Source organism: Spizellomyces punctatus (assembly GCF_000182565.1).
Source record: "Spizellomyces punctatus DAOM BR117 chromosome Unknown supercont1.4, whole genome shotgun sequence".
Lineage (NCBI taxonomy): Eukaryota > Fungi > Chytridiomycota > Chytridiomycetes > Spizellomycetales > Spizellomycetaceae > Spizellomyces > Spizellomyces punctatus.
The window spans coordinates 1,232,003-1,250,611 of NW_015971540.1; the positions used below are offsets into that span (position 1 = coordinate 1,232,003).

At 46.8% G+C, this 18,609-nt stretch overlaps 7 protein-coding genes across 8 annotated transcripts; 3 read left to right on the plus strand and 4 right to left on the minus strand.

The window, feature by feature from the left end:
* Positions 1-447: 447 nt before the first annotated feature.
* On the minus strand, positions 448-3,154 carry SPPG_02873 (CAMK/CAMK1 protein kinase). Its single transcript, XM_016751161.1, has 3 exons — positions 2,378-3,154; positions 1,953-2,049; positions 448-1,883 (listed from the first exon to the last, which is right to left on the minus strand). Exons 1-3 carry the CDS (start codon positions 3,061-3,063, stop codon positions 783-785), a joined length of 1,884 nt encoding a protein of 627 aa, XP_016610445.1. The 5' UTR covers positions 3,064-3,154; the 3' UTR covers positions 448-782.
* Positions 3,155-3,944: 790 nt separating this feature from the next.
* Positions 3,945-5,912, plus strand: SPPG_02874 (uncharacterized protein). The gene is made up of 3 exons (XM_016751162.1): positions 3,945-4,025; positions 4,160-5,160; positions 5,477-5,912. Exons 1-3 carry the CDS (start codon positions 4,010-4,012, stop codon positions 5,789-5,791), a joined length of 1,332 nt encoding a protein of 443 aa, XP_016610446.1. The 5' UTR covers positions 3,945-4,009; the 3' UTR covers positions 5,792-5,912.
* Positions 5,862-9,059, minus strand: SPPG_02875 (uncharacterized protein). Its single transcript, XM_016751163.1, has 12 exons — positions 8,640-9,059; positions 8,369-8,573; positions 7,855-8,300; positions 7,695-7,784; positions 7,574-7,636; positions 7,411-7,515; positions 7,216-7,344; positions 7,123-7,156; positions 6,937-7,060; positions 6,524-6,866; positions 6,133-6,456; positions 5,862-6,063 (listed from the first exon to the last, which is right to left on the minus strand). Exons 1-12 carry the CDS (start codon positions 8,652-8,654, stop codon positions 6,031-6,033), a joined length of 1,911 nt encoding a protein of 636 aa, XP_016610447.1. The 5' UTR covers positions 8,655-9,059; the 3' UTR covers positions 5,862-6,030.
* A 114-nt stretch (positions 9,060-9,173) lies between these two features.
* On the plus strand, positions 9,174-10,500 carry SPPG_02876 (uncharacterized protein). Its single transcript, XM_016751164.1, has 3 exons — positions 9,174-10,040; positions 10,128-10,231; positions 10,293-10,500. Exons 1-3 carry the CDS (start codon positions 9,686-9,688, stop codon positions 10,425-10,427), a joined length of 594 nt encoding a protein of 197 aa, XP_016610448.1. The 5' UTR covers positions 9,174-9,685; the 3' UTR covers positions 10,428-10,500.
* Positions 10,501-10,567: 67 nt separating this feature from the next.
* On the minus strand, positions 10,568-10,906 carry SPPG_09065 (uncharacterized protein; the record flags this gene model as incomplete). The annotated part of the gene is made up of 2 exons (XM_016757219.1): positions 10,568-10,669; positions 10,730-10,906. 2 exons carry the CDS (start codon positions 10,904-10,906, stop codon positions 10,568-10,570), a joined length of 279 nt encoding a protein of 92 aa, XP_016610449.1.
* Positions 10,907-13,898: 2,992 nt separating this feature from the next.
* Positions 13,899-15,935, minus strand: SPPG_02878 (uncharacterized protein). The gene is made up of 10 exons (XM_016751165.1): positions 15,853-15,935; positions 15,680-15,791; positions 15,513-15,597; positions 15,328-15,456; positions 15,129-15,263; positions 14,847-15,064; positions 14,621-14,762; positions 14,415-14,559; positions 14,277-14,356; positions 13,899-14,221 (listed from the first exon to the last, which is right to left on the minus strand). The coding sequence occupies exons 1-10, from the start codon at positions 15,872-15,874 to the stop codon at positions 14,000-14,002; spliced, it is 1,290 nt and encodes a 429-aa protein (XP_016610450.1). The 5' UTR covers positions 15,875-15,935; the 3' UTR covers positions 13,899-13,999.
* A 12-nt stretch (positions 15,936-15,947) lies between these two features.
* SPPG_02879 lies at positions 15,948-18,508 on the plus strand (the record flags this gene model as incomplete). 2 transcript variants are annotated; one of them, XM_016751167.1, is made up of 7 exons in its annotated part: positions 15,948-16,111; positions 16,176-17,026; positions 17,084-17,569; positions 17,637-17,717; positions 17,789-17,941; positions 18,002-18,220; positions 18,279-18,508. In XM_016751167.1, coding segments are annotated over 7 exons (2,116 nt in total), but the record flags the coding sequence as incomplete, so codon positions are not given. The 2 variants fall into 2 exon arrangements, with proteins under 2 accessions (XP_016610452.1, XP_016610451.1); XM_016751166.1 differs by having other exon boundaries at positions 15,948-16,080; positions 16,144-17,026.
* Positions 18,509-18,609: the final 101 nt, after the last annotated feature.

An 18,609-nucleotide genomic window follows, 5' to 3' on the forward strand; every position in this document is an offset into this window, starting at 1 on the left:
GGCTGCATGCAAAACGCTCTTCCTACGAATTCTCTCAAATGTCATGAACATCCAACACACTTTTGTAAACTCTTAAATTGCCTAATGCCGAGAAAACCTCATCCTAGGTTAATTCCATTAGAGTCCTGCCAAACTCATCAATCAAGGCAATAAAAACATAAACTTTAACCAACGGAAAGTCTATCCAAAAGCAAAAAGAATACCATAACTATAGCTGCACGCTTGAAATTCCTCTCTTTCAAATGTCATAGCATCCACATTATCTTCACTCAAAATGGCGTTTATTTACTTTTATATTATTGTGGCCGCACGGCAACTCTGTTCACTTTCCTCGTTTGAATCTCATTTCTCACAATGTCATATCCTATACTTACGTTTAGTTTCCAAAGCCAAAGGAAATTCCTGTCATAAACATCTACACTTGGTCTCCACCTGAACGACCATTATCCTACATATCCCAAAAAGTTCAAAAAAAAACCAATATATTGTACACACAACCATTTTTTTGTGTTTCTTTACAAATTACAAAACATCCCATCCTCCCTCTCCCACAGCACAAACAAGTCCCGACTTCCATTTTCCCATTCGCGTAGATGTAACCTATACGATTGAGTCTTCAATAATCCAAAAACAACCCTAGATTTTCTTTTTTGTACATTTTCATTTTGTTGGGCTGCGGAGAGAGGGACACACTCATTGTACCCCCAATATCCATTCCGATCGTAAGTGCACCGATTCGGGTAGAACGTTGAACGAGTTTTTCAAAATGTCGGTAGATGAATCTAAGCATGAGCTTTCCGCCTCATAAACAACCTACTATGCTCCAAATCTAATTCAAACACCCCCTTTTTCCTAGGTTCACCCACAGCAGTATGTCGTTTCTGTGGAGCAGGTGAATAAGGAACGACGCCTCCTCGGACTGTTCCAATGGGTTCCGGTACCGTTTCCCCCTCGGCAATGGATTGATAGACTGCAAACGGAGCGCCCAGCATTTCCTTTGTAATACCGTCCGGGATGGGATGGGGGGTTTTGATGCGGTGGTAGGGTGTGGGCGGGGACGCGGCGGGGGCGGCTGTAGGGGGTGTATGAAGGGTCGGTAGGGCCGGCCAGGAAGGATATGTGCGTTTAGAAGGGTGGGAAAAGGTTTCGCCTTTCATCCATGGATGAGCAAGGAATTGGTCAATCGTGTAGCGCTTGGCGGGGTCCACTTCGAGGAGGTGGCAAATCACGTCCTTGGCTTCGGCGGAAATGTCGTCCCACCAAGGGGATAGGAATGCGAATTGGCCATTCGCGACTTTTTCAGTAAGGCCTCGAGGATCGTCGTCAAAGAACGGGGGAAAGCCAGAGAGGAGGGTGTATAACACGCAGCCGAGGGCCCACATGTCAACACCCTTGGAGTAACGTTGATCGCGGAGGATTTCGGGGGCAGTGTACCCAACGGTTCCGCAAGGCGTTTTGGTCGTGGCGTCGAATACAACTTTGGAGAGACCGAAATCGGCGATTTTGACGAGTCCGATTCCGGCGCCGCCTATACCGGGGACATAATCGTCTTGTACATGTTCATCTCCCGTTTTGCGGATCGTGCGGATGGGGTTGGGTGGTATGGGTTCAAAAAGGAGGTTTTCCAATTTAATGTCCCGGTGCACGACGCCGCGTTCTTGGTGGAGGTACCGGAGGGCGTCACCGACTTGTTTCACAATGTGTCTGCAGATGGATTCGCTAAAGCAGACTTGGCTGACGAGTTGATGAAAGATTTCGCCCCCGGATGCGAGTTCGAGGACGAGGGCGTAGTGGAGGGGGGTTTCGTGAAAGTCGACAAGGCGGATAATGTTTGGATGGGAGAGACGGCGAAGGAGGGATGTTTCACGGAGGACATTGTTGCGCTGGGACGAACCGAGAGTTTTCGCATGAGACCTCCCAAAGCATCTCGTCAAGTACAGAACAAAGCTTACCTGCTGCTCATTCAACTGATGTTTGGCAACGAGTTTGAGTGCGACCAAATAATTTGTTTTGGTATCAATTGCTTTGTACACGATACTAAATGCGCCCCTATCAAACGAGAAGGAGAAAAACAGGGTGAGCAATATTGTCACTTTAATTGACGCACACAATCGGTGACGCTCTCAAGCGCCATGCGTCTTGCTCCCTGCCCGCATGCCCCCCATGACGAGCGTTAACGGTGAGCGCTAGCGAGTCATGTCCCAAACTCCAAAAACTAACCCAAGCCCAACTCGAACGCAAAAGCGAACGCAAAGACCAACCCGAACCCGGGCACGAACACGGGCCCGAAGCCGAACACGAACCCTAACCCAAACGCTAAACTAACGGAACCTAATCCAAACTCTAACCCAAAACCCTAAACGTAAACGACACTTACTCTCCCATTTTATCTACAAGCCGATAGCGATTCATGTAAGGATAAGCGGCCACAACGGGCTTTTCCCAATCCGCCTTGCTGGCGACATGAACATAGTCTCGAACTTCAGCAGTCTTTTCCACGACGCTAGTTTCATCCCAGCGGATCCCTTTTTGCCGTTCCTTGCGCGATTGTTCCTTGCGAGTCTGTTTAACGTGTCGTTCATCAATGTCTTTTGGGGGTCTAGCGAGCTCAGAGTCCATCTCTTTTGGCAGTGCCTTCTTTACGAGTTCAGAGTCTAGTAGAGAGGAGCGTTTCTTTTTCCGCCTTGTCTTTGTCGTTGTTGTTGTCGTTGACGATGAAGGTGCTTGACGTGACGAACTGTGAGTCGAGAGGGAGAGGGAGGATAAAATGTGTGAAAACCAGCTCTTGTCCTCGTCGTCCTTGTGTTTTGGAGAAGGAGTGGTCGAGTTTGAGACGGACGAAGAAGAAGAAGACGAGGACGGGGAATCCGAGGGGGAAGGCGTCAAAGAAGAAGAAGAAGAAGAATAAGAATCCTCTGGTAAAGGAACCGTGTGAGGAGTGTGCTTGTGGTGGAGAGGTGAGTCTACTCTGGTGCTGTTGTTTGTCGAATGGGCAAGATCGCCTGGCTCTTGGGGGGCAGACGAAGAAGAAGGACGAAGAAAAGAAAGCAAGTTGGATGCCATTCAAAAATAACGAGTCCCGTATTAAAAAAGTTACAAGGAAAGAAAAAAAAAAAAAAGATGATGATGATGAAGAACTGCAAGGTTGAAATCGTGTATTTATAAATAAAAAGTGTGAAATGGTCATGATGACATCAAAAGGATATTTCCAATGACGATAATCATGTGATATATCATGTGACTATGGCTGTGAAAGGTCATGTGATGCATTATGTAATTGCTTACGATGGTTGGATAACGTAATCAGTGTGAGGGAGACAAGTGTGAAATGCTTGCATTCTTTGCAGGGAGAGAATCAACAAGAGAAGACAAAGATGAGAGAGAGAGACAAATCCATTTCATTCTCATAGGAGAGACTCATAGGAGAGATATTCACTTTTGTAATTGGGAATTTCTTTTTTATGCGAGTGTTAAAAGGAGTCTTGTTGGAATGTTGGTGGTGATTTTCAAACGAGTTTGGATTATTCCCTCCATCTGCCCATGTTCATTTGTATTGTGTTTTGGATCAACTCGATCTCTTTAAACTCGCTTCACACTCCCTTCACACTCCCTTCACACTCCCCCTTCACACACAAAATGTCCATTCTTTACAGTCGTATATTCATTCATTCATTCAATCCCTCTTGCTCTATCGCTCTCCATTTTCTATTCACACTCTTTATTCACGCCCCACTCTTTCCTTTTAAGCTTGATCTTGATTATATCCCACTTTTATCCATCACACATTCTGCAAATAGACCCCTCCCTTTGTCCCGTACGCCTCTCGCGCGTATGGCACAGTCATGCACAATTTATCAATTATAGGATTAGGTTCTTTATAGTGGCACAGTCATACTATTTATTCATATATATATACGCTGTTTGGTTTTTTCTTCTTTCTCGTTTTGTTGGTTTTTGGAGATTTCATTCACTTGTTCAAGGGCATTGTCGTTTTGCGGATTCATTTATCATGGCTGTTGATCAAGGTGAGTGCCTATTGACGCGAAAGAGAGAGAGGGAGGGAGGAGAGAGAACGCGCGCGTGGACCAAACAAGAATTCAAACATGCACAATGCTCACCTACTGTTTGTTTTCACGCTCCCCTCATCTCGCGCAACTAGGACCTCGCCAATTCACCTGGGAAGAGATTGAGAAATCCATTCCTCCCTCAGGGACGCGCCCCACGCACCTAAAGGCTCCCGCCTACATGGTCATCAACAACAAGGTGTATGACCTCTCCACTGGCTTCTTTTCCTGGCATCCCGGAGGCGCCGTTGCATTTTCCCAATTGGGCAGAGACGCATCCGGTGCATTCCAAGTCTTTCACCGTGACCACACCCACGAGATTCTCGCCAATTTCTATGCCGGCGATTTAGCTCCCTCTGAAATCAAAAAAGATTCCGGGTTCGCGCAAGACGTTCAGCAATTGTTGTGCTTGATTGAAAAGAATGGGTGGCTCGTGTCGTCAAAGGCGTGGTATGCCGTCAATATGCTCGGCACACTCTCCATGGCTCTCGTTGCCGCGTATTTGGTTTTATACCACGGCCAGTCTCTTGTAGCCGTTTGCGTTTCAGCCTCCCTCTTGGCCCTCTTTTGGCAACAATGCGGCTGGCTCTCGCACGATGTTCTCCACAACCAACTCTTTGAAAGCCATTTCTTGAACGACGCTGTGGGTTACTTTTTCGGTAATGTCTGCCAAGGCTTTTCCGTCTCGTGGTGGAAACACAAGCACTGCACGCACCACTCGGTTCCCAACGTTCATTCCGGCGACCCCGACATTGATACCCTCCCCTTTCTCGCTTGGTCTGAACACGCCCTTGAAGGCTTTAGCGATGTGTCGGATGCAACGCTGGCCAAATTCCTCGTCACGTACCAACCCATCTTGTACTTTCCCTTATTGTGCTTTGCGAGGTTGAATTGGGCCCTTTCGAGTTTGATGTGGGCGTTGGCGCCAGGTGTCTTTCCGCTTCGACAAGGGGTGGAAGTTGGGACGTTGGTTTTGCATTGGGCGTGGTATTTGGGGTTGGCGTCGAGGTTGGGGATGGGGTATGCGCTGCTTTGGATGGGCTTGTCCCAAGCCGTTTGTGGTGTGCTTTTGGCTGCCGTCTTTTCCGTCAATCATGTGAGTACAAACAAACGAACACACGAGCGTCCAGCGAGTGTGTGCGTAGCAAGTCTGTTGCGTGCAAAGCGTGTTGGTTTTTTCTTGCGAGTTTTTCGTGTGCAAGAGCGTTGCGTTTTGTTTGATCGAGTTTTCGTGTTGCACGATTGTATTCGCTCAAGTGCTCAAGTGTGTGCAGCAGTGTGTACCCAAAGAGTGCAACGACTGTTGGCATTCTGTTTTGACTCTTGGCTATCGCCACCAACACTCTGCCCACACACAACCCTTTCAAAAGTACTCGATCACAACCGCACTCACACGTTTTCTCATTTTACAGAACGGCATGCCAATCTACACCCCATCCGAAACAACCTCTCTAAACTTTTACGCCCTCTCCATCCTAACCGCCCGCAACGTCTCACCCACCCTCTTTACAAACTGGTTTACGGGCGGCCTAAACCACCAAATCGAACACCACATGTTCCCCATGGTTCCTCGACACCATTTACCCCAACTCGTCCCATACGTTAAAGACTTGTGCAAGAAACATGGGATTGAGTATTGTGTTATGGGGTTGGGTGAAGGGTTGGGTCAAGTGGTTGGGAGGTTGGGACATGTTGCGGGATTGGTTCGGAAAATGCATTTACAATAATGCTTTTTTTTGGTGGTGGGTTATAGAAATACTTGATGTTTTCTGATATAAACTCGAATCAAAAAAAAATGGGGTGCTTGTATTATCGAAAACATACAAAAGAAAACCATTTGCAAAAAAAGTTCCTCGCATTATAAAACTGTGTTTTTGTTTATACCCCACACAACCATCCTATTCCTATACTCCCAAAAAAAAAAAGGCGCCCATTTGCAAAACGCAACAAAAAAAACCATTCCAAATCATTCAATAAGACTAATGAGTTCCTTGACATACTAAACAACAAATCCCCATTAGCAAACAAAAAACACTCTCAAAACACCCTTTCAAACTCTTGATCTCACCTTTGCAATCTCATAAGAACTACTCGCCAACCTCTGCTTCAAACTCTTTGACCCCGGCTCAGAAACCATACTCTTACCCAACTCCTCCAACCGAACATTCGCCGCACTCAAATCCGATAAAATACCTTCACCTCTCGACCGGAATTCCATTGCAGATGGTTTGGACAAGGTGGATTGAGAGACGGTGACGAGGTTGTCTACTATAGAGGTAATCCCGGAAACGGTGGCGGAAAAGTCGGGGGTGAGGGTACTGGTTTGTCGCATGGCGATGAGGAGGGTTTGGATGGCTTGCACGATTTGGTCAGTTTGTTTTTCGAGGAAAATCTTGAGATGTACTGGTTTTAGAAAAGTGATTCGTTACCCAGAAAATGTTTTTTTTTCGCATACACACCTTTAATTCATCAATCTCAAAACTCTCTGGTCGAACCCTCTCCTCCCCCCTCTTCAACCTCAAACATTTAACCAACTCCACAATCGTCGACGTCAATTGCGTAGCAGCCCCATCCAACACCCCAACATTCGCACTCCCCAAACTCGTCGCATGGACTTTGGCCGCATTCATTAAATTATTGAGTGCACCCGCTAATTGGTTCTTTGTGTCTGCCAGTTGGTCCCGTTCGCTGTCGGTTAGAGACGATGAGGTGGATTCAAAGGTTTCAGTGTCTTCGGTAATGTTTTTGCAGGCTATTACGATGGCTTTCATGGCTACTAGGACGCTGGTGGGTACATCCGAGCTACGACCAACAAAGATGCATTTTAGCATAACCCTCTCGAGTAGTATACAGTACGCTTGGAAGGACATACCGAGCAGCACGCAAAAGATCATCCACAGCACTTTGGTACGCCGTCACCCGACTCCGATCAATCACCCCATCATCATCTCCAAGATCATCTCGATTGAAATCAATATTGGGCGTATCCCTCGGTCCTAAAAGCAGCATGTCACATCTCACCCGCCATCCAAATCAAAAAACACAATCTGTTACATACCACTTGCACCTTCTTCCCCTCGGTATCGAGCCAGCTACAAAAGAAAAAGGTCATCAAGTAAACACATTGACGCAAGACACATTTGGAACACACCTCATCCCGTAACTGCTTAATAACACCCTTATCCCGCTCCCGCTCCGCAACCAACTCTTCATTTTTTCGAGACAAGGATTTGATTTCATCCAATAAGTTTGTCGCCTCCGATCGAATATCATTTGCAATCTACCATCCAAAACAAGAATGATCAAAAAACACACAAAAAATACACAATACACATCGAGTATGGACCTGTTGCTGATTATTATAATCATCTTGAAGCGACTCGAAATCTTCCTTTAGCTTTGTGTACTTTGCATCAAGGGTTTCTAGTTTTGCGGCTTGTTCGGCGTTGATCTGCGAATACAATGAGCATCTTCCCACTCGCACTGTTTGACACTTGTAACATGAATACCTTGTGTTGAACACCCAGCTTATCTTCTAGGTCAGCTACCCTGTCTTTGCTCTTCAATGTTTCCTATAAAAACAACGTCAAGGATGCAAAAGAGTAATACCAAAAATTAAAGGGCACGTACTGCGAGTTCGAGTTCAAGTTGTTTGACACGGGCTTGCATGCCTTCGTACTCTTTCTTCAATTTTTCAACATCAGCAGATCCAGCAGCGTCCTAAAAAAAGTCATTAATTAAAATTCACAAATACAAACCAAAAATTCCAAGAAAACCACACAAAACTTACATAACCCCCTTTGGGACTCGTCAACATACTCCCCAAATCCGCCATCAAATTATCCAACGACGTAAAATTGACAGCTCCAATCTCTGCACTCTTTGGTCCATTCGCAGGAGCCGACAACGCCTTCCCTTCATACGGCTGCGAATACTGTGTCTCATACATTTGGGTATTGGCATATGGCACGGCGCTGGTGACTTGCACCGTCTTGGGTTCAGGAGATAACGATAATTGTGGACCATTGGTGATTGGTGCGGATGCAATGCGATCTGGAGATTCGAGGGTCCCGTATTTGGCATTATAGTCTTCTACGATGGTTGGGAAACGGCGTTCGATTTCGTAGTATACGTCGCTGGCGAGGTCTTTGAAGCGGGAACTGGGGAGGGTGGCGAGTTTTTGGCGGGCTTGGTTGCGTTTGGGGTGAAAGTCGTCTCGGACGGGAAGAAAGGGGACTAAATATCCAATGGGGTTTAGGTTTTTGTCATAAATATCTCTAACCTGTCTATTCGTCAAAGCTCACCCTCTTTTGAATCCAACTGCCTTCGATTCATCTCATCAAACACATCTGTGGACAGCTCTGTAAACTGCTGTTTAGTTAGCCTCGTCAACTTTTCTCGTGCTGACGTCCGCTGATTGCTCTGATTCCCCGACGCCCGCTGACTTTGGAGGTATGCGGACAGGTATGACCGTAGTCGTTCGTAATGCGTACTAGCGATATCCATGACCTGTATAGTATCTCTCCCATTAGAGTCTCAAATACTCGACCTTTTTGTCCGAAATGCCAAACTTACTTGATCCTGTGACATGATGTTGGGGTGATAGGGAATAGTATTCTCGTAATGGCCCAATGTTCGGACGGAAATGCGGGGTATGAAAAAGTCTCACACTATGGGATATATGGCGGTTTTCTTTGTAAATTGTTTCGCAAGAGGTATCAACCGTAATGTGTTCTATAAAAGAGTTCTTCCCAAAGGACGGCCAAAAAGATGGTGATGGCCGCGCAAAGAAAAAAACTGGTTTTTGGCGGCCGGCCGCGTCCAAGACCCAAGTTACGATTTTCAACCCGTTCGTTTTATCGCCTTGTCGTCGTCGTCGTCGTCGCTTGCAACTCTAGTTGTCCTTACTAAAGCCCGCTTCCTCCAAACCCTCTATAAGAAAAAGCCCCGCTCGAAAGGCAAAAAAAAAAAACTAATGGGCCAAAAGGGCTTTTCGTCCGCTTCCCGCGGTTGGAAGTAGTTATTGATTTTTGGTAACAACCGCTAGTCATGTGATATTGATTATGGAAGGATTTCATTCTTTGCCTTTTGGCTTTTAGTTTTCTTGTAGGTGATGCATGGCGATGGAGAAGTGTGCTGACGGTTCGGTTGCATGCTTGTTTTTGTGTTGTTGTTGTTGAAGGGCTGCTTGAGCTCATTGCATTGGATTGGAAACAATGTCCATTTGCGCGATAGCAGGCCCATCTGAACGCTTCACACTCTACAAGCACACTTGGCCCCATGTAACACTTGATAACTTTTTGCTCGTTCATTCCATGTAAACCCATTGGCATATATCTGGGAATGAACCACCCATATATCAACTCAAAACTCTAGCATCCATACCGATTTGGTGCATACTCTGGCAACTTGCAAACTAGTGGTTAAAATAGACCCTAACATGACCCCATTGGACACACGATCAACTGTATCCATTGTCCGCCCACATTTCAAAAAATCCCAACTAGAACAGTTACTTGATCATATCCACCTGAAATATAGGTTTCTCATCATAAACATTTCTAGTGCGTATCTGTTCCACTTTTGTATTTTTCTACTGTCCTTTCCAAAAAACCCAAGCAATGGGCCACGGCACCAGCAAGCCCGTCAAGGCTAGCACACCACCTCCTCCACAACCTCCACAAGATCCCCGCCCAGGCCGCACCGTCCTCTCCACAGACCCCCCACAAAAGCCCAAGCAGTACGTTTCTGACGGACCACCTGGATTCTTACCCTACGATGATAGAGAGGAAGAAGAACAAGAACGTGCGAACCGAGACCGCAAGGAACGAGAACGCTTGGAACGGGAACGTTTGGAACGAGAGCAAGTAGACAAGGATCGACTGGATAGAGCACGTAGGGATAAAGAACATTCAGAACGGAACAGAGAAAAAGACAAGAATGTTATGCCACCCTCCCGAACTCCTCATCTTGCTGGTAAAAGTCACCGTTCTCCACTATTTTATCGCAGGAAAAGTCCAATGCACTGCCCCCACACTAACTACTTGTCTCTTTTTTTGTTAGATTCTACCACATTTATACCCCTCTCCCCAACACCCCGCCATACCCACACCGACACAAAACCCAAATTCGATAAAGAAAAATTCAAAAAAGCAAATAAAGATCCCGTATGTCCATTTCCTTTCAAATTCCTTCGAGTGTTTGCCTATACTTATATTTTGTCGATAGCCTCCACAACAGGAAACAACCACAATACCTCACCGTGACCCACTCTTTTTGGATGAAAGTGATGAGGATTTCATGGCAGAGATTTTACGGGAAACGGATTTTGTCGCCTTGGATCGAGCTCGAGGTGTTGTCTAACCTTGTTTTTGTTTCTTGTTATTATAAAAACAGAAAGTTGAAATGGTGCTCTAGTTATGCATGTCCCAAAAACACAAAATGCTTTTTGTATTGCGATTTTTTTATGTTGCAAAATGTCAAAAACAAAATATTTTTGTTTCTTAATGAGTTCGATGCCGACGGGTATGATACCTCGCCTCCCGATTATCTACTCCAGCATTCGGCTGCAATTTATGATCCAAATGCAAATTCCGTTCATGTTCCTATTACAAACTCACATCAACTCGTTCGAAACATGTACTTTAAATGGGGCAATGTCTTACATGATGTTTGGCCTCTTCGGCAGCGGGAGGTCCTCGTCCATATTCCGCCAAGGAGGCCACAGCGGGGTCGCGTTCGATACCCAGTTCAGAGAGACGGGGTGGGTCGGGTTCGAGAGGGACGCCCGGTGCGCGGGGGGGAGCGGGGACTTCGAATTCGCGGAGGCTTTTGTGGGTCATTTTTGTGTGATATGGGTGGGTTTTGGAAAACGATCCAAAGGTTTATAAACTGGGAGCAACAAAGGTACGTGATGCTGCTTTTGTCATTTTTATTACGTATCGCTTGGAGCAAGTGTGTGCGTAAAAAAGCTTAACATTTAGGGTTCTTTGTAACAATAGGCTTCAATAGGATTATCACAATCGAGTAACGCCTTACATCGCAACAAACTCTTCCAAATCCACATCCATAAAATACCCAGTTCCATCTGGCCTCATTCGCAGCTCAATAGGTTCACTACTTAAAGCACATTCTACCCACCGTCGCACGTCATTCACACGCACTTGTTCTCCCCCAACGCCATCCCACCCACACCCAAGTAACCTCCTCCACAACGGATTGATACCCCCATCTTCAGTCCCGACCGCATGTCCAGATTCCACAAGAACGTACACGCCTCCACAACCAACAGTTTGAACGAGCGCCAAAAAGGGATTCAACGGCTTTTGACCAATCGTGAAATGGACGGACTGAACGGCCCCTTGGATCGGATGTGTAAGTGCTGGAAGGGTACAACCATTCCGCCGCAAAAAGGACTGGTCTAGCCCCTCGCTGTGCGCGAGTATATACCGGGTAGCGACTTGACATGCAGCACGATGCGCAAGCACACTTTCATGGATATTGTGGGGGTAACTCAAATCAACCGTCATCACCAAGGATAAAAGCGAAGACGACACGGTTGATTCAGTGTTCAGATCGCGTAACACACATGCATCCATAACCGCCTGCCATCCATTCGACAACGCATCATCAAAAGGCAAGGTCGCAATAATCTCACCAGTATGTACGACAACAATATACGACACGGGCTGATTCCAATCCAATCCCGATTCCCCGCCGTCTCGATCCTTACCTTCCAAACTCGACTGAACAGTCCGTGACCAAACCCTCGCAAAATCCCTACACAAAACTCTCACCTTCTCCACAACCGGCATCCCCAACACAACCCCCCGAGTCCTCGTCCCACCCGCCTGTCTCAAAAACAGGGCAACCCAAACCCGTCGTGCAATATCCAACTCATCTGGATGATTATTGCATTTGAGCATATTGACGTGCAACCCGCAAAACACATCCTTTAAACACGTTCTTGAATGCATGTATAGCTTTCCGATCCAGCTGGCACCATGCCACTGAACCTTTTGGGCAAAATCGAGATATCGATACACGTACCACCCCTTGTACGAGCACTTGCAACCGTCATCAGAGATGATCTCTGCAGTTCGACTACCCGGAAAATGCCTGTACAAATATCGTGAATCTCATTAACCCGTAGTATCGGTCAACTCAAATATACCTCTTGGACAGCATTCCCCAGGATGATGAGGCTTTTGTAATTAGCCATCACGAATCGACACATGATATGATCTACACCTGATGTCCACTCACCAGCCAAACGCCAGAGCTTTGATACCCGCTCGCATCGTGCAAGAGTCGCAGCATCTGTTCGTGAGAGAGCCAATGCAAGGTCCCGTACCATTCTTTTTTGCGCGCCTTCAGGAAATGATATACGAGGAAACTCTGTTGGGACGGGACCTTTTGCACTGGGTGCGTTGATCCATGGTTTTGGTATTGAAATTGCGCAATGCGGCGGTGCATCCTTTGTGGGTGATGGTGATGGTGTTAACGGTTTAAATGTACCACTCAATAGTATTCCACGCTTCTTGTTGTCAGACGAGGTCGAACCAGGGGGTGTCAGAATGGGGGAAGATACGAGCGGCTTGGTATGTGAGGTGTTGCAGGGCAGAGTTTGTCCTGTGATTGTAGTAGATTTCGGTTTCAGCAATTGACCGAGTCGACGTATTTTCGTTAGACCGCTCTTGTCGCTCATTGGAGGTATCCTTGTGGTTTCCGGTCCACGGCTTTCGCTTTTCGTAATATTAGAGATCTTTGGCGCGGCCCTGATGATGTTCTTTTCCTTGTCACTTGATTTACCACTTAATGGAGCGGCTTTCCTGACGATCCCAACCTTTGATTTCCCTCCTCCTTTCACTGGTTTGACCGTTGGTTTCAATGCAGCAGGTTGTGTAGTCGTGAGAGGCGTGAGCTCGTTTGTTTTCCGTGGTGGTTGCACGGTTTCTGTTGTAGCGGGCACTACTGGCCTAGGTGCTACACTACCCTTTGAGGTCCCCAAAAACGGTAGACATTGGGTGAGCTGTGATTTTGCGGGATTTCCAGTTTCGCCAGTCGTACTTCGGGCGAGACCGGCTTCATTATGAAAGGGTCGCAAGCTGCTTTCTGATTTCTGCGGTTGGGCAATAGTATCTGATTTGGTCTGGACGTCTACTTTGAAAGCACTGGGTTTTATCGCAGGTAGTCGGGGGACGGTCTCTGGCTGACTAGACGTGCCCACATCGAGTATCATCCGCTCATCTGGTGACGGTCCGACAGTGGTATCTGACTGACTCGGTGCCCCTTCCACGGCGGCGCCAGTTAGAACACCAGGCGACACGGCAAAAGGATTGACTGCCGGTATTGTCGGTTCGGTATTCAGAGCCTGTTCCTTAGGAGTCGGCAACTCGACCACCTCCGTCAAAACATCCTCATCGTCTCCTTTTTTGGCCATTCTCTTCTTTCCACTCCCCTTCCCATCTCCATTCTTCCTTTTCTTTGTAACCTGTTTTGCATTCTCCCCCGTACATATACTCGCGAGACTCGGAACCGCGTTACCCGACGCAAAGTGAGCTTCCAAACGCGCAATAAGGTCCGCCTTTTTCCCACCAACTGTAAGTCCATACTCTCTGCAGCGAGCTTTGAGGATGGGAATGGTGAGTTTGGCCAGTGGTATGGGTTCAGTAGATGACATGCTGTGCTTCTTGATGTGGGAATGCTGAAGGTGCAATTGTCCTATTTTGTGGGATAGCGTAAGCAAACTGGGTGGATCTCCGTTCGAGTTGACATTTTACTTGTGCACGTTAGATTCGTATATGGAGAGGACCTGTTCATCGTATCATCTGAAATAAAAGCTTTTTTCATTCATATCTTGCTCAGAAGATACAATAAACAACCATTTACTCTTTAATTGCAAGACGCCATTCATTGGCCAAATAGTAGAATCACTAAAAGTCATTATCATCTTCCTCGCTCCCTTCATCCATACCCAGCCGCTCATCATCCCCAAAATCCACTCCCTCCCCTTCTTCGTACTCCTCATCCTCCTCCTCTTCTTCATCTTCCTCTTCGTCGTCATTGGATCCATCCTCGTCTCGTATCCCAGCGAATTCATCGTCGAAGGTGTCGCCGTTTATGATATCAGTTGCGGATATGGAAAGATCGTCGTCCTTTTTTCAGAATCAATGAATGATATTTCAAATAAAAGGGGGGGAGAGAGCGTACCTCGTCCTCTGGCATTGGCTGATCGCTTTCGGATTCAGTATCGCTGAGGTTGCGCAGGGAGCGACTTCGTTGACCGGCGGCTGTTTCGTGTGCTCGTCAATTTATGTCATTCAGCGTCAATATGAACTTTTCTCTTACCTTTTGGTCTCGACAGTCTTGCACTCGCAGTCTCTGAGACATATGATGACCCCAATACGGCTCTCATCTCCTTATCCCCTTTCAAAAGCTTCAACTCTTCTTCTCGTAGACGAGTTTGCATTCTTTTTAAGGATTCTTCCGTTTCCTAGTTTGCAGACATCTAATTAATAATGGTTCTTGCCAAATGAAGAACATTTTGAGTATACCTCAAACTTGTCTTGTTCTTGTCGGTTGTATTCGTCCAACTGTTGTTCTAGATAAGTTAGATTTCGGAAGCGCTCCATGTACGTTTCATAGAGGTTGGTGAGGTCAGCTTCAATTCGCTCGTACTCGTCCATGTACGCCGGTCTGTGTATCAAATATTATACGAGTAAATCAAATCTGTGGCCTGGAAAGCGTACCCATATTTGCATTGAGTATCAAGGTGCATACCTGACGCTCTGTAGACTCTGCAATCTCTTTTGTGCACGATCAAGCTCCACCTTCTTCTTCTCAATCTTGGACATTAGGTTCGTCTCATCAGCCCCCAAATTGTCCAACCCGCTCCTGGTCGTGCCAATTTGGTCCTGAAGTTTGGTGATTGCTTCTCTGACTGATGATTCCATTGCTCGAAGCTCAAAAGGACGGGCAATCACAGAGGATCTAATGTCCTACGATATGAAAAGATTTAACGTGATAACCAGGAGAGGAATGTGTCAGTAATTTGGCACGCACCTTGAGTTCCATCTCTTTGCCAAGCAGGTCATATAGCTTTGCACCGTGCTCCGTTATTTCGGATGCCAGCATCCGACATATTTTGAGTTGTGCAAGTTTGCTCGAGATGTCTAGTGCGGGAGTCTCGGCCGTGTCCTTAGTTATAACTTTCAGTAAATAGTGACAGCACACAGCCTGACCCAGTATAGAAATTGCACACCTCGCTCTCAGTTGCTTCAACGGTATTCGCTTCGTAGAGAATGCTCGCAATCTTCAGTAGCTCTCTCACTGCGTTTCCGTCAGCCATATATAGTTTTCGGGTGTTGAGTTTGATGTGCGCTTTAGGAGCCTGGCGAGATGCCCGTTAAGTAATTTCTCGTTGATAGTGCGAACCTAGATATCTACCATAAAAGAAGCAATAGACTTGATGAAAATTATACGATCCTGTTCGGTTGAGATATCATCTGATATGTCGATACTGGGGTCGTAACTGATCACGCAACACAAAAGAGTATTAGGATCCAGCGAAGCACTTTGAATAAACAACCAATATCAGTTCCAGACACTCACACCTTTTAACCAGCCAAAGCAGAATTTCGGCCACCATTTCGAAATTAGGTGATCGAAAAGACTCCATCGATACAAGCTTGGGATAACCCAGCGAACGCATTTTCTCTGTGAATGCTGCAAGTTTTCGTCAGTTTGTGTACAGATGCAAGTTCAACTGGATGTGGGGGACACGTACATCGAACTTCTCTGTAGGACATGCTGATGCTTTGAGGATGACGGCCGTATGGGTAAACGGAGAGGAGCTAGACTCGAAGATGGTGAACTCCGATTGATGACAAGACGCGTCGTCCGACAGGCTAACACGATAGCCAGTGACCTACTGTCTCCAGATCATTTTATAGAAAGTGCTGTCCATCGTGACCATATCTTGATGAAACGACGCCGACCCAATCACCAGTATCCTGTAATGAAATCCGCCGTCTCTCCAGAAAAAGGTGGAGTTCCCCTAATCTTCTTGTTACCGCAGGACACCCGCGAAGCCCTAACCATAACCAAAAGTCGCCGTCAGAACAATTAACCAACTCCTGACCCGAATCCGTGTCCCTATTAGCCTCACCTCCCTCGCTGACTGCGTTCCGTCATTATGGGTAGCTCTCTACGAAGGACTCTTTGAGGCTCGCATTCCAGGGATTATCCGTACCAATGCGTCAAGCCATGGTGCCCGAATTCATAACGTCACTTGCGTTCTGGACGAGCTTGCGACTACGGTTCTTGGGGTGGATTTAGGACACATAAGGGCAGAGGATGTTGTAACGGGGGAGAGAAAAGCTGTTATGAATTTGGTGGAGATATTTGGGGAACTGGGAAAAGCCATGGACAGGGTGGAAGGGGTCGAAAGCCAGAATGTGTCCAGTGAGCGGCAAGATAAAGGAAAAGGTCCAGTCAGAGAGGAACAGAGTGCGGAGATGAATTCATATTTTTTGGCAAATGAAGGTGACGACTCATTAGGACTGAACTTGGATGAAGGGTACGGAACTCAACAGATCCCGGAGCTACGTGATCTGGCAAATCCACCTGAGGGGGGCCCATCATCAGCAGGCCCATCCGGATACGGTCGTAAATCTAGACCAGAAATCTCTAGTACAACCTTGGAGATCCCTTATGAGCCAAAGACAGGTTCTCCGCTTGCATTCACCCAACCCGAGCCCCCACCAAGTCCACCAAAGAAGCGCCGACGTCGTATTCGATCGGGTAGCACAGTGTTGACAGATGTTAGGAACGATGTCGAGGAATACCTCCAACAGCAAATGCAACGCGGGCGGGCAAAGGGACGTCATGGCGCCAAAGTAGAAGACACACAGAGCACACACTCTGCGCAACCAAGACGATCCAGTACGTCGCCAGTGAAGGTAACAGGCAATTTCTTACCTTTTCTAACATTGCAGGACGCTGATGATATTCTGCAGCGCAGTCCTCTCCATCCGCTGCTGAATGTAAATGCCAAAGATACCCCATACACAAAGGCGCTGAAATTACGTCGAGCTCGCTTGTTGCGGGAACAGAAAGCGCGATCTGGAAAGTCACGACGGGATCATTTACCTCGTCACTCGATAACACCTAAACGACGAGCAACGCTTGCTAAACGACTTCAGGCCAGACCACTTGAAGGTAGCGATGGAGGTGTCGCTGAGATGGATTATTCAATGGGCATATCAGAACCAGACGATGGAGTATCTGAGCAACAAGATGAAACAGACGGGTCTACGACTGAACCTGGCACACCGGCCAAGCCTCTTCCAGAGCGAAACCTGGAAGAATACGAAAAGACTGTTCGAGCTGCTTTACCATCAGCTGAAATTCACCCTCGTACTAAAGATCGGGTGTGGAACCAGCAATTGAAAACTTGGGAAAAGGCTTTGGATGACCGGTTATGGAGTGGGACTGTGCGAAATGTACGTTCTTGTATGCTTTCACAAATTTGTCCTGCGATTGAATATGTCTTCTTGCGTCCGTATGCAGCACCGAGAAACTCAAAGTGCAATGGACAGCGTCAGGCCCCTGATACATGCTACAAAGCATTTGCAGACAGACTTGGCTGCTGTAGGTATACTCCCTCCTTGTTGAAGACTCGCTGCGTGCATCTTATATTTCTGGTCTTGCGACCGTTCCAGCAACGCAGGCGCAAGGAAAGCGAAGCTCTCCGTGTCGTCAAAGCATCAATGCGCGAACAGAAGCGCCGTATCGTCCGCATGGAGAAACGGCAACGAGATGCGGAATCTGACGTGAAACGATACAAGCAAAAGAAGGCTAGCAAAGATGAGCTTGTACGCACCCAAGTGACCTTAGCACTCATCGTCCTCATATTAACGCTGTATCGCTCATAGTTAACAGCCAAATTATTCGATACCTACGCCCGCACGGAACGTCAAGCTATCCTTGCCGAACGTCGAGCTCAAAAAGAAGTTCAAAAGGAACAAGAAAAAGCTCGAAAATTAGCACAGGAGTCTAAGGAAAACTTTTACAAATCCCAAATTGCTCTTCTCATGGAGCAATTACAAGAAGCACGGCGGGAAGAAGAGGTTGTTGTCAAGGCCCATGCGGAGGTATGTTTATGCTTCATTTGCCGTCTTATGAAATAATGTTACAATTCTGTTTTGATAGGAAATGAGACGACTGCTGCAAGACCAGAAGCAAGCAGCTAGGACGCATATTAGGAGGGTAAAAGAAAAGCTCGAGGTTGATGTTGAGGATATGGAGTTTAGGGAATTGGATGCGGAAAGGGTCGCCCGGGATCTGATGTTTGCCGTTAGACGAAGAAATTGAGCCTGTGTACATTAATACTGCATATTGCTGATGTACGTATTCTTAAATACAGGTTATGATAACTTGTATCATACGGGCATGTTCAAAAATCATCTTGCTTAAGTAAGGAGTCGCGTAATCATGCTTTTTGTTTTTTGATCTGCACCAAAACTACAAAACCAGCCTGGGT